This window comes from Protomyctophum parallelum, assembly GCF_964188405.1.
Source record: "Protomyctophum parallelum genome assembly, chromosome: 10".
In the NCBI taxonomy this organism is placed as follows: domain Eukaryota; kingdom Metazoa; phylum Chordata; class Actinopteri; order Myctophiformes; family Myctophidae; genus Protomyctophum; species Protomyctophum parallelum.
The window spans coordinates 11089864-11110828 of NC_139704.1; the positions used below are offsets into that span (position 1 = coordinate 11089864).

Consider the following 20965-nt stretch of genomic DNA (forward strand, 5'->3'; position numbering starts at 1 on the left):
GACAGGATACGAGGCTGCTGTGGGGATTGAAACTATGGCCACTCTACTTTCTTCTTTAACCACTTGTGCCTAGCCAGGAAGTACCCGAGCTTTTCGTGGGGCGGGTCAAACTAGCACTGGCAACGGACACCGGCTCCCTCCCCTGTAGAACACGGCGGAGAACACTGACGTCACCAAATTTGAAGCAACGACGTTATTTTGAGATATTAGGTGTTTACAGTCGTAGAACTATTGACGAAGTATTCTGTGGGACTTGAAAGATTAGTAAAGAAAACGCTCAAACGCTGGCAGTGGCTGCTGACTGTTCTAGAGAAACTCTGGCATTAACCCATTCTGACCGGGCACCCATTTTGGTGTGCATCATGTTATGCTTTATCTATTGAAAAATAGCAGATCTACAAGCTCATATCGCGCCACCGAGTGGCGCGATACGAGCTTGTAGGTCTGCTATTTTTGAAAATAATCGAAGAACGACTGACATTTTTTTAATCTGATCTCAGGTCAGAATGGGTTAAATGAGTTCAGTGCAGAACTTGAGTAAATGTACTTACTACTTACGTAGTTACTTTACACCACTGATTATAAGGCTCAGGATGATATATCTGCCCTGCTGGCAGTAGTGTCTTGTGTAGTGCCTAATGAAGTCAACTGGCTTTGTCCTAAACATATATCCCAAGGACAAGTGTTAGCCAAGACATTTTACCGGCAAGGAAAAGGGGTCATTAAGGAGAACTGTGCAATAGAAAGTATTGCATTATGTCCGATTGTGGTCATTAAAATAAATCTGTGAAATTCAGGATTTCTAATGAGATGTCGGATTTAATTGGCCCAATGAGGCCCAGTATAAAAAAATAGTAAAATACTGTAGGCTATATTATCCAGACTGTAGATGTGAAGTTCATAGGTTCAATCCCTTGATTAGAGAAGTAGAGTTGCTTTTTTTTAGTATGCTCATCTGTGTGTAGACACGAGTTGATTAGCATACAAACTACTCCTTTTTTTCTCTAATATTAAAAGTCCAGTAAAATAAAGGATAAAAATAGAGGTATGGAAGTAAACTAGAAAAAACACAGGCTGGGTTGCCTACCCAAGGCTGTGTCAGTCATTCGGTATGATTACCGTAGATGTTGCGTTCATGATATACTGTAGTGTAGTGTGTACAGTATGCCATTTTTTGTTTGAAATAGATTTTTTGTTTTGATGGCAATTACAGGCAAACAGTGTAGGCTATAAAAATAAGTTTGACGGTCATTGTCACATGACTCACGAGACCATTTGTTCTTAATTTGGTCAAAATATTTTTATAGATAGATAGATACTTTTAATCCTAATCCTTTAATCCTCCTGATACTATTAAACCCTGAGGGATAGACCCATAAATATAAACTAAACCCATTAAATAAAAACTAAAAGCTAAAAAGCCAGTCCAGTTCATAAGCCTAGCAGCTGGCCGGACTATTGGCTTATTAGCCAATAGTCTTATTTCCTTATTAGCCAATAGTCGCCAAAGCAGCTTCATAGACTGCTCATCAATTATGAGCAGTGTGTGAATCACCCTACAGCAATTGTGAGTCCATTTCACCAGTAACAAAAACAATGGCCCGGTTTCCCAAAGGACACCTCTTACACCATGGTGTAAGAAGTGGTGTTGCACATGCTCAGTTGCTCCTCTAGGCCGCACACAGAAGCCTGTGAACATAGACATTCCGTGCAGGCCTACCATCTTCTTTCAGAGCTAACTTTTTTAACTCAACTCTTTGCTTGTGAGTAGAGATACTGTATTGGTATCGGGAAAAGTATCGGATCGTCCCGGGGGACTAAAGACCTTCCTCTTTAGTAAGGCATTTGCCCAGTCAGTTTAAGCTGCCCTGTGTGCTGTTTTAACTGTTTTATTCTTATTCTTTTATTCTTTTACATTTTTTCTGCCTGTAGCACTTTGAGATTTGTTTCAAATGTAAAGAGTGTTATAAATAAAATGTATTATTATTATTATTATTATTATCGGTATCGGTGAATATGCCAGTCTAACCACGATCCGACACAGGGGTAAGGGGTTGACACTATGGCAGGTAAATAAAATGTTGGGACATGTGGAGTTTTCTTTGGAGTAGCCCAAACTGGAAGTGCACATTTGAGTGAGGAGTCTGCTATAAACACAACACGAGAATTCTAGCTAGATAGCTATAAACACAACATGAGATCACGACACTGGTATCTGTATCGGTATTGGCTAACACAGCAATTGAGGTATCGGATCGGAAGCGAAAAATCAGGACATCCCTACTTCTGGGGGTCCTTGGAACAACATATTTTCAGATGGGGGTCGGCGGCCAATTAGCCTACATATATTTTTGGGGGTCCTTGACATGAAAATGTTTTAGAACGACTGAGAAAACAGCACTCCTTGTGTGCTGAACCGTATACAATTCCAGGAATTCGGATACAGAGTGAGTCAGCTTCTCCACCATCTTGCTACTTTAGTACTTCCAAAAATACAAAAAGTGTCAAAGTTTTTTGCTTTCAAGCATGCAAAAAAAAGCCCTGCTGAGTCACTTGGAGGGCAGAGAGAATCTGAACCTCCAGAGAACACAGTTCCATAGAACATAATGAAATGCTGCACACCAACACTGCTGAAAAAGCTCAGACTGAATAGAAATATACGATTTCTATGTGGAATTGTGGAAATAATTTTAACTTTTTTAGATGGCCCAAAATCCACATTTTTAGCTCACAATGAGAGCTTGGTGAAAGTCTATTTATAATAAGCCTATAGAAGACCAGGCTGTTGAAGTTCTTATTATCTATCTATTGCTGTATATGGGATTTGGCCAAAAGGAAACATATTATTTCTCCTTTTGATAGTGTGTAATAAAGTGCAGAGATGTGGGCAGTAGGCAGTGGGGCAGCTATCCAATGTGATTACATTTTGATGAAGACATCTATCGATCTCCTATGTCCTAAGAGACTCTGGCTGTTGACAGCTTCTGGTTAAAACCCAATGTAAGCTTTTTTGATCATTTGGGATGGAATCCAACGGACTGATAAACGATATAGGTTTTAGGCATGGACATGTTTTTGTATTCATTATTTGGCATTTTAATGGAATAGGGAATAATTCATTATAGCCCTGTTACTGCTCTTGACGGTTTCCGTGTAATCAGAAATTATGAACGAGATAAAGAAAATGTAATACTTGATCGTCAGTTTGTTGGCATAGCATCTTGGCATTACGTCTTTCTTGGTAATTAGAGGTCGTCCAACATGGATTTTTGAAGGCAGATACTGATTCCAATATTTTGTTAACAAAATATTACATAGGCCAATATCAACTGATGTCTTTTATTCTCCTGCTCAAAGATGCTCATGTCCATCATTTAAAAGGCATTTGTTTCCACATGCTTTTCATTCTAAGCAGCATTAACATTCTCTCAATGTTTCATGCATTAAATGACATATGATTTTTGTATTACTCAAGATAATTAACATCATATGTACATTACAAAATACGAATATCAGGACGATATATTGGTAAAGCTGATATATTGGACAATCCAATCGAAAATGTGAGATGTACATGAACAAGAACTACATGACACACACACACACACACACACGCTGGCTTCATCTATGCTGCAGTAGTGCTGACAGCTCCTTGAGGGGGTGGAACAGGAGTGTAGCTGCATATTCAGCAAAGGCACAGAATCTGCTCCTGTGTCAGTTGCTAAGTCTGCAGTAGAGCTGCTCTGAAGACATTTCTATCAGCTGCTATCAGTTTGTGTGTGTGTGTGTGTGTGTGTGTGTGTGTGTGTGACCCTTGGCAAAGCCTGCTGAGAATCTCAAACTGTACATTGCAGCCCCACGACGTGTGTGTGTGTGTGTGTGTGTGTGTGTGTGTGTGTGTGTGTGTGTGTGTGTGTGTGTGTGTGTGTGACTGCAATAGATATGTGCAGAGTGTTACTGTTACAATGACTGCCTTTTGTATTAGTGTGTGCATGTACTGTAACTGTCCATTTGCTTGCACTCTAGCTCTGTGTGTGCATGTGTGTGTACTTGCCTGTTGGGCTGTGTACATGCATGTGTATTTCAGTGTTGGCCAGCATGTTGGTGTGTGTGCACGTGTGAGAATCGCAGTGGATTTGAGCCTTACAGTAGTTCATCATCCTTTCTTCTTCCTTATCAGCAGAGCCCCTGCTGTCGATGAGCTGCAGTGTCAAGGAGATATTTAAGGATGCGTGCGTGCGTGTGTGTGTGTGTGTGTGTGTGTGCGCGTGCATGCTTTAGGGGATGTTTAGTCTAAGTGCATGCTGACGTGCTGAAAGCTGTATAATCTGTAAGAGTAAAGCAGAGAGAAACATGCTGACAGTGTCGCTCCTCTCTCGTTCCTACTCTCTCTCTACAGTATTTCTCTCACACACAGTTTTTGGCTGTCTTCCTCTCACTCATTGCATCTCTGGGGCCTTTTTGTCAAACATTTCCTTCTACTCTTTCACTTCATTCTCACCTAATTTTCTTTATTATTCTCTCTCTCTCTCTGTCACTCCCTACAGCAGTGGTTCCCAAACTGTGGTGCGTGCACCCCTTGTGGTGCGCGAGCGCCTTCTAGGGGGTGTGCCACATGAAAAGGCGGTGGTGGTGGTGCTATGGTTATTTTTTAAATATATTATTATATGCCAATATATGGCAAGTATATGCAGAATACAGCCTATCCTGCATATATATGCCACATTCAGGTTCATATGTGCATATATGTGGATAAATAGGAAATATATCTCTCTATATAGCTTATGCAATTTATATTTCCATGTAGGGGGTGCGTCAGCTAGGTCGGGAGGTAACAGGGGTGCATGGCCAAAAAGGTTTGGGAACCGCTGCCCTACAGTATCTCTCCCAATCTCCTTTCTATCTCTTCTCACACTACTTTCACAGTCTCTCTTGCTATCTTCCTCATCTCTCTTGCTATTTTCTTATTCATTTTTTTTCACTGCTTCACAATCAAAGGAAGGAACAAATTGTTGCTGTTGAATGGAAACCTTTCGCATGTACAAAACCATTACCGTTCAACAAGTGGAAAAAATAACCTGTGTTCCAGTTATTATTCCGTCACAAGCTCTTGTTAATACTTTTAATTGTTAACTCTTTTAACTTTAACTTTACCCAGGCACATATATACGGACGTCGACGCTAGGTGGCGTCATATCCCAGGTCCGTATATATACCTACCCCAACGTATACTCCGTCTATATAATGGTTGAGGCCTAGGCTACGGAAGCTTTTAACATTGTTCCGGTTCCTATAGCAACGCCCCACCGTTCCAACTATGGGATTGAAAAACTATTCACAGTGCAAAGAAGTTGAAAGGAGGATTTTCAAAACTCCATAAGTCGGACTCCACAATCGCTGTCCTTAGTGGATCTTCTGCCATCCACATTTTGGATTTAATTTGTGCTTTTGTACCGCGACGCTGCCACCATATAAAAGCTTCTGATGAAAGGTAAACAGTGCATGCTTGTTCCAATGTGTAGCGAGTGTGTGTATACAAAGAAATACAAATTTTGAGAATAGCAGATATATGTAAGCTCATAACAAGTTTTGAGGTTGCAATTTTGGTCATAGCACGAAGTAGAGAGGAAAGAGTATAGGGAATTCATTTATGGAAATAAAGGCTGAAATATGGAGATACAGTACAAGGTTTACACGCACACACACACACACACACACACACACACACACACACAGATGGAACAGTGGATGGCTGTAGACTAGAGGAAGAGAGAAGGGGGGAACAATGAAAGCGGGTGCTGAAAGCCTTGGAGACAGAGGGAGGGGGTCGGGCCTCTCTCCTCCCCAGGTAACCGCTTCAAAAATAGATACGTACATGCAGAGCATTTGGAGTATGATGCCGGGCTCTTTACACACGCTGTATTCCATTTCCTTGCAATTCCCTTTATTCCTGAAAGTATTTTGGCAGTATAGGAATACCTAAACATGTCCTGTGCAACAACAAAGCTTTTAAGCTGCCCAAATCTCATCTTATCCAAGCAGGCCAAAGTCATCTACATGACCTCCTCTTAGACACCACTCCAAACACTCCTGCGTGGGTCTTCTGGTCATTACCGCCCACCCCGACTCACAGTCCTCTGAAAGATAACAGAGTGGGATCAGCGGCTGAGTCAGACATCCAGGGAGAGAGGCAGAGACGTTGTATCTGAAGCCAGATGAGACGCATCCGTGAGATACAAGCTAATCGATGCCTGCAGGCCGTGAGAAATAGCGGGCTATGAAATCACTGAGTATGTGCTTCTCACAGCCGTCGTGAATATATTCAGATAGCCTCGCCACAATGCATCGCCTGCAAGTATGGCCGCAAGGCAAAGCTATTGGAAGTTAGCTAAGCCATAACAGCTATGTTCAGCTACGAATACTATTGCTCATTGTAAGTATGCCTGGATGTTGATAATTGTCAGTGTTTGGTGTTTAGAGGAGAGTGGTGGTTTTGGTGTTCATTGAGATGGACTGGAGGGAGACGGTAGACTTCACCTTGCTACTTACTTAACTCTCCTTGCATCTGTACTTGAAATGCAATTTTGATGCTAGGAGTGTCTTTCCTTTTTTTTTGTTACTGTCAGTGCAGTCTTTGTTCTCTTATCACTCAATGGATATATTAAATTGGTGAACAATGATGGATGGATGGTTGATGTACTATAGATGGGCAGATACTGTAGATGCTATAATGTACTATATAGATATACTGTATACATATACCACTGATAGTTGGTAAATACATACATTAGATATATGGTATATTATAGATAGACAGATAGACATTGTAATCATGCGGGTAAACTGCATCCACATACATTTGAACGCATGCACTGTACAGCAGGCACAGCAGAATCTTGAGTATTCCTCTCTGATGTTCAGTATCAGAAACAACTTTACAATACATTTTTGTGCCAGCTCTGTTTTCAGGAAGTAAAACATAAAAAGAAGAGGGGGGAACGGGGAGAACGAGGAGAACATAAATTACAGTGCATAGAAAAATGTCAGGGATAGGCAAAACTCTAAGATATCAACACACATCATAATACAGGTGAACAGTACTGTATGTACATGATGTTCTGTCTCTCCTGCTCTGCATTCATGCGATGATTCTATTGGCTATGCATGGTGTTGACTGAGCTCAACATCTCTCTTGCTCTCCCTCTTCTCTCCCTCTACCCCCTTCTCTCACTCCCTCTCTTCTCTTTCTCCCTCAGTCTATATATTCTCTCCAGTTTATCCCCCCCCTCTTCACTCTCTCCCTCTCTTCTCTCCCCCTCCTCTCTGCCCAATGCCTGTAGGCACTAATTAAGCTCCAGCAGTGATTGGTGTGTGTGTGTGTGTGTGTGTGCATAATAGAGAGGGACTACAGTGCCACAAATGAGCTCACCTTCGCTCACTCTCTCTGCCTGTTTCTTTCATCTGTTTCTCTAATATCTCTACCTTTCCTAGTCTCTCTGTCACATCTCCATCTTCCCCACCTCCTGTCTCTCTGTCTTGTTATCACTCTCTACCTCCTCTGCTTGTCTGTCTGTCTAGCATGCTCTTTTTCTGACCAAACAGTAAATAGACGTTATCCCATTGCTACAGAGGCATGTGTTGTCTGTCTTTCAGCCCATGAATAAGTTAGCAAAGGGAACAAGAGCTGCACTGCACCCTATACATGGAAAACACAGCCAATGCATTGCATTGTGGAGGACGGAGTATTCGTGTTAGTGCCATCATGAGTTCTGCGGGAATGCAGGGTGTATGTTGTCCGTGCATCTATTTAAGTTTGTTTGTGCTTGATTCTTGTGCGAGCACCGTGCGTGTGCGTGTGTGTGTGTGGTCTAGGGATTTAGGGATTGTTAGTATTCATTGGTACATCTAGACCTAGATAAGCCTTCAGAGGAACCATAGATTGGATATGACACATGCTCGCTCACACACGCACGCACGTACGCACACACACACACACACACACACACACACACACACACAGCAATCCAAGTTTAGGCAAGCACATTTCAACAATAAGGAGGACAATAAAGAGCTTTACTTACAACATTAAGTAAGCATTGAGGCGTTAAGAAGAAATCACACCTGTGTGAAGTGAGGGGCGCTTTAATCATCATGCATCACATTCCGTGGTCAACCAATCAAATCATCACATTCCGTGCTACAAACACAGATACAACAACGTAAAGGTCTTCAGCTTTGATCTAAAAGAACAACGTTTTTGCAGACTTATAGATTTCTGTGAGTTTTCTCCAAAGATTGGTGGTGCATAAAAACTGAACTATGTTTCTCCAAATCTCCACATTTATCTTTTTGACTCTGGGTTCAGATTAAAGCAGGCCTATCCCAGACAACCAGAGAAGTCTGGAGGGTTTGTGATGCATAACATCAGAAATCCATTTTGGCATGATATAAACCAAAAGTTGTATTTTGAAATCAAATATTTGACAGACCGATCTAAGAACTGGAGAGATATGATCCACTTTGTGGATACTACTAAGGACTCTAGGAGTACCTTTACTGAAGACCCATAACCCATTATGCATTCAAGTTTTTTCAAATCTTGCAGAAACACAAGTCCTTTCATATATTTCTAATTATAGAGATAGTAGGCTGACTTTGAAATTGTCCTATAAGGTAGTTGTTGGAATCTAGGTCTGACAGCACCAACATTTCTGGCTTGGGTTGTGATTTTTAACATTACCAGTTGAAGCTGAGCACTGACTTTTTATAATTCTTCCTTGGCTCCAAAAACAATTACTTCCCTTGTGTCTGTTTAATAGTCGTTGATTTCGCATTTGCTCAGTGTTTATGCTGGACTGATACTACCCTGGTGATACGGTTATGTAAATGTGTGTGGCATCTGCATAACTATGGTAACATAGTTGTTTTCCATAATCAGAGCCATTGTGAGTAGGAATTGAACAGAAAACTGAACAGAATTGAGCCATGCGGAGCCCTGCATCATGCATGTCTGTTTTTTGTCCGCTCAGATGTCTCATTACTTATGGACAAGTAGGATTCACACCATTTCAGTACTGTGCCAGAAAGTGTCACTCAGTTGTCCAGTCAGTCTAGCGATATGCTGTGGTTGGAAATGTCCAATGCATTCTGCTACTGCCTGTGTTTATAAGTGGACATCATTGAAGACCATGACAAGAGCAGTCTCTGTGTTATGGTGAAGTAAAAATCCTGTCCAGAAAATATCACGTTCTAGTGCTAAGAATTGACAAGTTGATTGACGTATTTCCCCTGCAGGACAAGTCTGACAAAGCCTTAACACCGGACCCTGAGTGACCTGAGTGTTTTCATGGCCTGCGGGAAGCAACCTGAGAGAAGAGATGTGTAATTTGTCAGCCGCTTCGAATGTTATCAACCCATAATCACCACTATGTTCTTATCAAGACCATGCAGAGCCACATTTCCTACATACTGCCTAGCGGCGTGGCTAGGAAACGCGGAAGTGACATTACTGCCGCCGAAGTGAAAACATCGTGAAACTGTGCTGAATGTCGTGATGTTACATACATTTCACGTATTACACAATTCACAGCCATAGATCGGTCTCCTCCGCATAAATGTGGCCCGCGCTCCGTGTGTACTCGCCCAATAAATTCCAACAACTTGGAGTCAGATATTGACCTCGAGTTTCATATTCATGTGAAAGTCGAAGTTCTGTCAGAAAACGTGTGTTCGGTCAAATATCTCCACTTTTCCATGAGCTGCACCTGGATGACATTGTCGCCGGAATGACCGATGGACTGAATTTAACAAAACTTCCTTTGGGGAGTACAAACGTCATCACAAATTGACCAGAGAAGCACAGATGGGGCACACAATTGGCAGGTACGTTGCGATTGGTGCTGGGAAATTAATCACACCACCTGCCAATTGTGTGCTCCATACATTTGTGCTTCCCTGGTCAATTTGTGATGACTATCTATACTGGCTCTATTGCATGGTCTTGATAAGAACATACTGGCGATTATGGGTTGATAAGATTCAAATCTGCTAAATTTGTAGAACATCTGAGACCATGTAATTTGAAACATTTTTGAAAAATCCTGTTGGCACAATATCAAGGAATAGGATTTCAGATGCTTTATAATGTCCTCTCAGCTTTCATTGTGATACATCATGATACTTGATTGAGTTTAGTGGACACACATATCCAATTTGTACATTAACAAATTATTTTTGTACCAAGCAGCCATCAGGGAACATAAATCACACAATACATGCACAATACACACAACCACGACGATGCTTGTCTAATTTTGAGAATTTGACATTGATGAAGGCTCTGGAGCATACTGCTCTGGTGGATACAAGCTCAGAGGCTACTGACACAGGACGGTTTGTTAGCCAGTCGGCAGTAGCAAGCAAGGCACGTGCATTATTCTTGTTTTGGGCAATGATGTGAGAGAAGCACACACGCAATGTGTTTAAGGGTGATCGTTTGAGCGGCTGGTGTGAAGGGCAGCCAAAGGAACTAATGACCCACACACGCACACACACACACACACGCACACACACACACACACACAGAGTGGGTGTCTTGCAGTCTGGCTTGATGGTGGAACCACAGGGAAGCAGATCAATAACTATACCACTGGTGGAGAACAGTCAGCTGGACCTGTTTCTCAACACACATGTGCACGTGAGCGCGCGCACACACACACACACACACACACACACACACACACACACACACACACACTTAAATACACCGGCACACCTTCACATGCTCCCCTCCCCTCAGTCTGAGAAGTGTGCAGCCTCTAATGACTCAAAAGGATCCCTGGTTCTTCAAACACAGCGATGCATAGTTGCATAGGCCTAATACTGCATTGAAAACACCTTATGACCGACTTACTGAGGGATACCGATTGTATTATTGCTGCATTTGCTTTTTGACTTTGAATGAGGCCTCTAAATGCCTTCTAAATCAGTAGTTCTCACACTTTCAATATTTCTCTAAAACTAGCAGACGCTTTCCTGCGGTTTGAAAGGGTTAATTGATTGCTTCAGACGTTCATTAGTCACTGAGCACGTAGACAAATCGCCGTCCAACCAGAGTGACCTGCGTTGTTCATATGCCGTGTCCTTGAGCGAGACGCTGAATCTCTGACCAGCTCCGCACGGGGAGGACCATGGTCGACCCTGCAGGCTGGAAGGGAAAGAGATTGATCCAGCAGGGATCAATGCACATCAGAATTAGTTGACGTCATCGCAAAACCTCCCCAGAAGACTTAACAGTACAATAGGAGAGGTTGGAATTTCTTTCAGTATATATAGTTCAGGCATGCATCTCTCAGTGTGTCAAAGTATAACAATAGCTGTACAAATTAATTATTGATGTTATTATTGTTATTGTTCACTCAATATAAATCGTATGTTTGTAGAAAAACCCATTCAATATCCATTCAATATGTAAAAAATGATGAAATTGGTTAGCCGATTTGCTCATCTACATTCAAAATAGAAGCTTGGGGTGCCGGGAATATATGGCCGCTTTTACTCTGTGCCCACACGTTGTACAGTATAAATGGGTTAATATTTGTGTTGCCACATGTGTTGTTATATATTTGAGGCACATATGACCTAATTTCTCCTTTCATTGTCGATGGCAAATATGAGACGTGTGGGGACAAAGGCTGTATATAGGAGCGGCTGAAAAATGTGTGTGTGTGTGTGAAGCGAGCGGTGCCTTTCATCACAATGATGACGTCTGATGATGCCAACAACATGACGTCACACAGACATTTCGTGCTCAAACGGATAGACAGACAGACACAAAACTGCATTGGAGCACCTGCACCGCTCAAAAATAATACATACTGGTCTTTTTGGTCAATTTGCCATATTAAGCCGATCAATAGACATCGGATTCCCTGATTGCACAAACCCATCTGCTTTGTGTGCCGTACATGTCGCTGTACCAATATACAATATGGTGGCATGCTCAGTAATATTCAATTCTCTCTCTTATTAAATTCTCTCCATATGAGAGTTATTAATATGGTTATTACATGATATGCTGATGATATCCTGTCGTGTTCCCTCATTGTTTCATGGCGTTAACCTACAAACATGATGAATTTAATCAAATCCTGGACTGTCACTGCTAACTTAATTGGTCAATGGCACAGCCAGGTGGTGGAGGCAGGAAGCAGAAGAGGTTTGTGCAATAAAATCTCGGTGGAAAAACCAGAGCCTCCAACTGCTGTCCCAGCGCACGCACCCTGCCCTGACTTCAGGCTCCCAGGCCACAAACCGTCAGATTTGGATAGGAAGGTATTGATCTGGTCTGGACGCTTCAAGACACTCGATCAAATCCCAGAGCTTGTGTCTTTTCAGATGATTGATGCTGCTAGAAACAAAGTTCGAGTGAAAGCCTGCTATGCGATGATGGCGGCTACAATAGGGGCCTGTCTGTTGATGGTCTTCCTGGGAAAACGGGCTGCAGGCAGACACCAGTCTCTCACAGACCAGAACCTGGAGAAGAAAGCCAGGTGGAGGGAGGATTTCCAGAGAGAGAAAGAGGCTGCTGCTCTATCGCAGAAGCCTCAGTGACTTGTACAGCTGTTTACTATACAAGGCCCTCTCAATGACGACAAAACGAGCTCAGAAAGCATGCAATAGAAGACGTAAATACATATTTCATGTTGGATGACTAACATTTGCTGTTGCGTGGTGTGTCATCCTGTTTGGAGGATGTACACAGTAATTCAGTCAGATAACTCATGAATAGATTGAAAAGCATTTTATTTCTATCACTGCTGAGCCGCATAGAGGAGGGTGTATGCAATCTACAGGTAAATATACAGTTTAATGTAGGCTACTCAGTGTATTTATGCCTCCTTTGTCTTTACAGTATGGTGATGTGAAACAGGAGTACGCATAGCTCTGACGCAGAGTGACATTATAAAATAAATTTGATATGTATGCACGCACGCGCGTGCACACACACAGTTCACATTATTTGATCTCCTGCCCTAATTTCGTCTTCTCATCCTCTCTCCCCCCCTCTCTCTATTGATTCCTCACCTCATACCTAGTCAGTCACATATACACAAACACACATTCAACTCGTACATCCTCATACAAACAATTAAACAATTAAATTAAAACGTATCATGACTTAAATTAGTTATTTGTCAGCGTAATGTGACACTGGTTGTCAATGAGACTAAAAGATGGAGCCAAATCACAGCAGGCTCTTCATGGACAAACGGCTACATGGAAAACCTCCTAGTCTGCAAATACACATTTTCAGGCAGTCGGACAGCATGCACAAAGCACTCACACACATGAGCAGAGATTTTTATAGCCAAAATATTAAGGCTGTCCCCGAACATTGGGGGTTCGAACCTTTGCTCGTTAGGGTTGGCACTCTAATCTTAATTAATGGGCTTGAACCATTCGTTTTTTTTTACTCAAAAATATTTCTCGGCGAGAATGCGATATGCATAATAAGAGTACTATGTTCATGTTGTTTTTACATGTTACATGTTTAGATGTTATTAATAATCAGGGGGGGCACACAAACGATGCGCCAGTGCACATACGTCGTCAAAATGTTTTCTGCGCGTAGATTAAAGGCATGCAAGGCGCATTTGCGCACCAACAGCTGAGATAGTTATGTAGAGCAATCTGACAGGCATTCAAAAGGAACTCAAATGTGATGTTAATGTCCTGTAAGTAGACTTACTGTAGAAATAAAACTAGTGTTGACTAATCATTACATGTGGCTCTTACTTTGAGGAGGAAGTTATGCACAGGAAGTCTGTTTCAGTTGTAAACAAGCTACTATGACACTTTCCCAAAGTTACGTGCCCCCCCATCCCGCCGCCGCCGAGGTTCGAAGCTCGAAGGTTATTTTTCAAATTAATTAGAAACGAATGGTTCCAAGGTCCGCTCGAAAATTCCTGCCGACAGGGCTAGGGTACAGCCTTACAAAATATAGACTATTATTATTGTACAGTAAGGCTGCATGGTATATCGACACACACACACACACACACACACACACACACAGATAGCACCTCTTTCTGTCATTTAAAGCGATCGTCTGCAGTTCTCAGACTGGGTTTAACACATTGAGTAGTTGTAGAAGTGCTTGGTTCTTACATGTGCCGCATGCTGCCTTTTCTACCATGCACAGGGTTAACATCTCGCATACAAGAGGCAGTGGGCCGGCTCATAATCCAGCATTGATTGGCTCTAAAGGTATAAGGGGAGGTTGTGTGAAGTCTTGGCCACATCTCCCGAGGCCACAGCTCTTTGTAACCTGCCTGGTAGGTACAGTACAGCGAGCTATTGTGAGCTATTTCCCACAAATTAGGCTTGTTGTCCATTTCCTCCCCTCAACCAAGGAGGCATCACTTTCTACGTGACAGGAGGATGCGCCAAAGACACACTGGGAGGGGCATATACTTATGACACCAGGGATCCCCATAGATCTCTATATGGACATAAAAAGGAACAAGGACTGTCATACAGAGATCTCCATATATGGGCATATCAGTCCAATCAGCAGAGTGATGTAGGTGTGAGAGCCACGTAGCGGCCCTCACACCTACGTGACTACGCCGCACTCTAGATGTCTTGCGTGTCTTAAGTACCAGGTCTTATTCCCTAACTTGAGTAAACTAAAGACCTGGAGGCGTGATCAATGCCATTTGGCTATTCTGAGTGGCCAAAGAGCATTGATCACGCCTCCAGGTCTTTAGTTTACTCAAGTTAGGGAATAAGACCTGGTACTTAAGACACGCAAAATACAGCCCTATATGTGGTATGCACCTTAACCAATAGGCCATCGGGTGCCCCAATTTGTTTGAATTTCAACTGCAAAACTGAATCTGTCTTGAGAGATTAAATAAAAGGTGATCCATGTCAGTCTCTGGTTGCCCTTGGACTGAATTTTGACCAACGTGGCCCGAGTCGGGCTCAACTTTTCAGGCCTGATTAAAAGGTCTTGAAATGTCCCTTTGCCACCTTACTAGTTGCAGTTACTGTCCCTGTCCTGAAATGTCCATCAGCCACATTAGGTGCTGGTTCTGTCCCTGGTCCTGAAATATCACCGTAACCACCTTACTGCAGCTGCTGTCCCTGGGCCTAAAATCTCCCTTTCTCTAGCTGCAGTTGCTGTCCATGGTACTGCAATCTCCACTCAGATTCTCTCCCCAGTGGATAGCAGTGAAGTCTACACACACACACACACACACAATCCCCCCTTATAACTCTCATTATTTTACTCTCTCCACTGTAGATATCTCTCTGCCCATTCTATGGTCTTTATGGTGGTAATAAGACATCTGGCAGCCTTGGCCCTACAACACATTCCATCTGTAAATATGTACTTTTGCTACTGCTAACTGCTGGTTCTGAGTACACTATTACTTCTATTAAAACTACTGCTGTTATTTCCTCTGATCTCCTCATCTCTACTTGAGTCATCTCATCTCATGTCTTTCATCTGTCATATCGACAACTCCTCTCACATACCCACATATCCTCATGTCCCTATATATCTCCTCCCAAGTTCCCTCATCTTTCATGTCCCCTCACTCAGCTCCTCTAATGTCCCCTCATCTCCTCTAATGTCCTGTCCCCCCCCCCCCCCCCCTCTCTCTCTCTCTCTCACTCTCACTCTCACTCTCACTCTCACTCTCACTCTCACTCTCTCTCTCTCACACAACTCCAAATATTTTTCTCAGGTCTTTCACATTACATTTTCCGTCTCTCATCCTCTCCTCTTATCACTTCCACCCCTCCCTTGTTCACTCTTTCTCTCTCATCTTTGTCTTTCCCTCCCTGTCTTTTTATCCATCTGTTTCCCTCATTTTCAGTTTGTGTTTTTGAGCAGGTATGTGTGCTTCTGTGTGTGTGTATGTGAATGCTTTATTTGGGCTGTTGTACACTCTTTTGTGTCTGTGTGTATTTGTGCACTTTTGCATATTTGTGTGTTCTCGGGTGCCTCTGTGTGTTTGCCTGGTGGTGATTGCTTTCTAGCTTATAGGCTCATGGGAGGCAGGGTTTGTCGGGTGTGTAATGTTGTTATGTTACCACGCTGCACTTTAAACCCATTTTGTTCTGTTTGTCAACTCGGGAACGTGTGTGGATTATGTTGTTTTGTCTCGCCAACTAGGATTTGCCCTTGACAAGATGTCCTTCACTGTTTGGACAAAATTCTGTATTCTTAATAAAATAAACTACTGAATCAATTTCATTGATCATTTGCAGGGTGACATATAATTTGGAAAAAAATTGGCATGAAGCTGTTAATAGTATTCAGTCTGCCTATTCTATAATGACAGTCACGTGTACATTTTCCTCTGGAGCCATGTCTCTTGTCAGAGTGCCCTTGAGCAAGATCATGGAATCCCTGCCTCCTCACACATTCATGCTGCTATCCTGTGTCAACCACTTTGCTATGCTAACACGCTATGCTTTAACATTAAAACGCACTGCAGCGCAAGATTCTGTGTCATGTCGCACACACTTGTCAATACAGTATATGGCAATATTTAGACCTGACACAGGACGATAACACACACACAACACTTTGACACCCCTCATGCATTGTCCGACAGACACTGTCTGATGCCGGTTTCTGTCATGTGTTCTTGACAGCGAGCTGGTGTGACACCAAGGCAGATCACGCTATACTTGGTTTGTTGACACTTTAAGTCAGCACCGCCGTGGTGAACTACAGTAGCCCTACTTGCCACCCTTTTCACTGTGTGTACCTGTGTGAGTAAAGTGACAAATCAACCTTCTTGATTATGCTAGAGAAATTTGGGATGAAGTCCCTTGCTCAACTGCACCATAGTGCAATGGATCAGCAATGGAGCAAGTGAGGAATAATGTGCCCTCCCTCGGCAAGCACTCTCACTGAGTGCTTGCTTTCCTCAAACACAATTTTCCATACCCACTCAGACATTCCTTGAATTCCCAGCAATTTGAGCTGGTGAACATCTGGTCACAAACAAGGAAAGTTAAGTGAATCTGGGGCGCTGATGGCCTAGTCGTTAACATACCGCATATAGCCTCTGATACAGTGAGACTGTTTGATTCCCGAGCCTAACAATCTTCGCTGTGTGCAGTCACAGTGGGTGGCACTCCCTGTCTCTCTCCCTGTTTCCTGTCCTTCTCCACTGGCAGAAAAGGCAGAAAAGCTCCAAAAATATCTTGAGAAACGTTGGTGTGCTTGTCATCCTAGTGGTCTAATCAGAGACTACATCATCCTGGGACACCGGGTGAATGCTGATACTTAGTATAGGGAAACCAGGAGAACTAGTATTCCCAGGTGACCAGTGTTTGTGGACCACAATGTTCTGCTATTACAACACATGGAAACGGCTAAAACAGGGCGTGCAGAGCATGGATAGAGTATATGCATGCTCTGCACTCCCTGTTCCCCACCCCATATAGTCTATATTATAGAGCGTCGCAGTCCCGCCCCCTTTCATGACGCCAGACCCAGGAAATAATTCCCAATGCATTTTTCTCATAGACATTTCAAAAAGTATTTATTTAAAGACGGTTACGCCGCGGACAAAGCCGAGTCGTGTCGAGTCGTGACAAATCATGACAATAAACACTATGTTGGACCAAACAAATAATTACAAAGAAGAAAAACTACAAAAAAAGTGTTGTAACCTGCCGTTTTTTTCTGTCACAACTCGAGTTGGCTTTGTAGGCTTAAAAGGTCTTTAAATAAATACTTTTTGAAAAGTCTATGAGGAGAATGAACGGGGAATCATTTTCTGGGCCCTGGTGCGGGGCGGGACTGCATTGAATTTCAGTTTAACCTTTGAGCCATGCAAGGACTCGAATGGAACTAGAAATAGGTGGAGGTTGACTGTACTATACCTGTACTGTTAATAAGCATGTTAATAAAGTATTCAATCACTCAATTAAATTGGTGCAATCTAAAAATGCATGGCTGATTACAGCTATAGCTGTGATTTCCGTGTTCTGAATGAACTAACGCGGTGCTTCATTTTGTGCAGCGGCTTTGATAACACAGCCGAGGACAACATTCACCTTCCAATAGGTGGAGTTCAATCGATAGCCAGACTCCCATTCCAATTACGACATCATCTCCTCAGCCTCAACTGAGTCCGACAGCCAATCACAGCTTGTCACCAACCGCCCGGCTGTCAACCGGGAGGAGTCCATTGTTACTATAGTGAACAGACAATTATGGGGAAGGACCTCCGTAAAAAGAAAAAAAAACTTGGATCTGTCTGTCAACTTCCAGTTGTTAATGGCACAATGCAGAATGGCATTTTCATGCCGTGTGACATTTAGAAATTGTTTTTTTTCTCTCTTTCTGTTTTTCTCTTGGTCTCTGTCTTTCTTTCTGCCGCTCTTGCGTGCGACGCAGCGTTATGAGACTACAGGATGTCATTTGAAATTGTCTCCAACCCCTGTTCGTCACAAGCCCCCATCGGCTCCGTCGAATGATAATTTTTTGTCACCTCGTGCAAACGACCTTCCCCCAGCTCCAAACGTGCCTCCGCTCTCTTGAGCTGCCGCAGTCCCACATGCATCAATAGGTGGCCTGACGCATCGTTGATTAGGCGGACAATTACGGATTCCGTAATTGTTTTCATTGTCTCCGATTGAGACGCCATTGATTCTAATATACCCCCATCGATCTGTGTGTGTGTGTGTGTGTGTGTGTGCGCGTGTGCGCGGCTAAGTTAGTGATGTTGTAACCTGGGTTTTAATGCCACTCTCTCATTGTCTTTATCACTCTATACCCCTTCTCCCTCATCCTGTCCCTCATTTCATACCTTTCTTGCTCTTTGTTTCATTTTCCCTCTCTCTCTTACCCACCTCTCTCTCTTTATCTCCCATCATATCATATCTCTTCATCTCCCATCATTTCACATCTCTTCATTCCTCTCTCTCTCCTACCCTCCCTCTTCCTCGTTCTCCTAGAAGAGGGATGATCTTCAGTGTGACTCCAGGGCCAGCCCCAAGAGGATCACAGAGCCGGCAGTGGACTTGCTAGGCTTGGGTAAGACATGTGCATTATACTACTGTATAATTGTGTATGTTCAAAATCTGTAAATGTGTTTGGTTCTATCTCCTGTCCAGGGCTTTCATAATACATTTAGCTGTGTAGCTAATTCTGGGACTTTTCTGGGATTTTATTTAACTGTTGTCCTGAAGCTTCTGACTTCTGCAGTTGACATGAAATGTATATTTTATAAATAATACCAATTATACAATAATGCAGTGAGACATAGAGCAACATTATCATGCTTCTACGATAGTGCTACATCTATATTAGGGCTGCACAAAATGTACCCTGAAAACTATATTTATTTAGATGTCTTATTGACTTCTCCCTGGAGGCTGATACATTTGCAATGGAACATCTTTCAGAGAATATGTGGAACTAACCAAACCTTAACCCATTCTGACCGGGCACGCATTTTGGTGTTGGCATCATGTTATGCTTTAGCTATTGAAAAATAGCAGATCTACAAGCTCATATCGCGCCACCGAGTGGCGCGATACGAGCTTGTAGGTCTGCTATTTTTGAAAAAAATCGAAGAACGACTGACATTTTTAGAATCTGATCTCGGGTCAGAATGGGTTCGTCAGACCAGCGTGTGTCCAGTGGAAACCTCGTATGAATCTGATCTCATGAGGTCAGAATGGGTTAAGCATTAGCATTCGCTAGCATTGCTCCCTTGCTATTTCACATTTGGCAATCTGTGAGATGACCTGTTGGCTAACCCCGGTTCAGCCAACTCAGCGTTGGAGTACAGAGAGCACTCTGTCCTTGCGAGTCAAACAGCAGTTGAGTCAGTGGAGCAGTGGCTCGTTAAGGCTCACTGGAAAAGGCCATCGCTCCAATGGTGTCTGCAGATGATATTGAAAAATGAAAGTTTCTCCAGCAGCATAACTACTGTGGTCATCTCTCTAGTCTACGTTGTCCTGAATCTTTAAACTACCGATATTTTGGACAAGTCATGGAAGGATAAGTGTGTATATTAGGTTGTTTAAATGTAACAATGTTATAATAGTAAATAGGGCACATGTGGGACTCTCCAACCCATAATGGGTATTATTTTGAGGGACTGAATGTGAATTATTGGAGATCAGGGCATGTGCCAGCGAGGAGGGGAGAAAAAGCAACAGAAAAGGGGGGGCATCGATATATAAAATCCCTGACAAACCCAGTACAATAGAGCATACATTGGCGTCCATGTTATAAATATCCAAACACTGCTGCTCACCTCCTCCATGTCTTCTGGACGAGGTTTCACTCAATAAGTGAAATACCAAGCCCTGTGCCTCATGAGACCAGTGTTGCCATGTTATTATAAGCGACTTTGGGCTTATTTTTCTGTAAAGTCTGTAACAATCGCCCCTTTCTGCATTAAGGCAAATCAATAATCTAAGGAAAAAATAAGCGGGATCGTAGGGTTATAATCTGAATATTTATATAGAGATGCCACAAAAGGTAACTGACAAAATAAACTGTTCACAATTAAACCAATGCACGCAAAGTGCGTCTGTCCCTGTCTCTCTCCCTACAAAATAAAATAAATACACAGGCAAACAAACTTGCATCAACAAACAATAATACACTCAAAACCCCTCACGCCCCAAACAAGCCTCGACGCTCTCTGCAACGCTTTGCGTCACGACGTCTGCTACAAACAATAAACAATAACCCCCCCCAAAGTCAACGGTGCCTAAACCGCGCTCAGCGTTAAATAAATAATAGTCCGCGTTCGTCCTCTTCTTTAATGAAGCGCGCGTCCGCGACAGTCTGTAATAGTTCCTTAATTGATCCTATAGGTATCCAAATAAACGCAATAAACGCAGTGGCCTTGTGGTTAGAGTGTCCGCCCTGAAACTGGGAGGTCGGGGTTCGATCCCCGGCCGGGTCATA

The 20965-nt window shown here is 42.8% G+C and overlaps 1 protein-coding gene across 5 annotated transcripts in view; it reads left to right on the forward strand.

The window, feature by feature from the left end:
- The window catches only part of smap1 (small ArfGAP 1), a 106714-nt gene that overhangs the window by 48291 nt on the left and 37458 nt on the right, over positions 1-20965 (forward strand). For 4 of the 5 annotated variants that reach the window (XM_083775877.1, XM_083775878.1, XM_083775880.1 and 1 more), the window contains exon 6: positions 18994-19072. In XM_083775877.1, the coding sequence (XP_083632003.1) occupies positions 18994-19072 (79 nt within the window). The remainder of the gene's footprint in view (positions 1-18993; positions 19073-20965) is intronic. The other variant, XM_083775879.1, reaches the window with a different exon arrangement.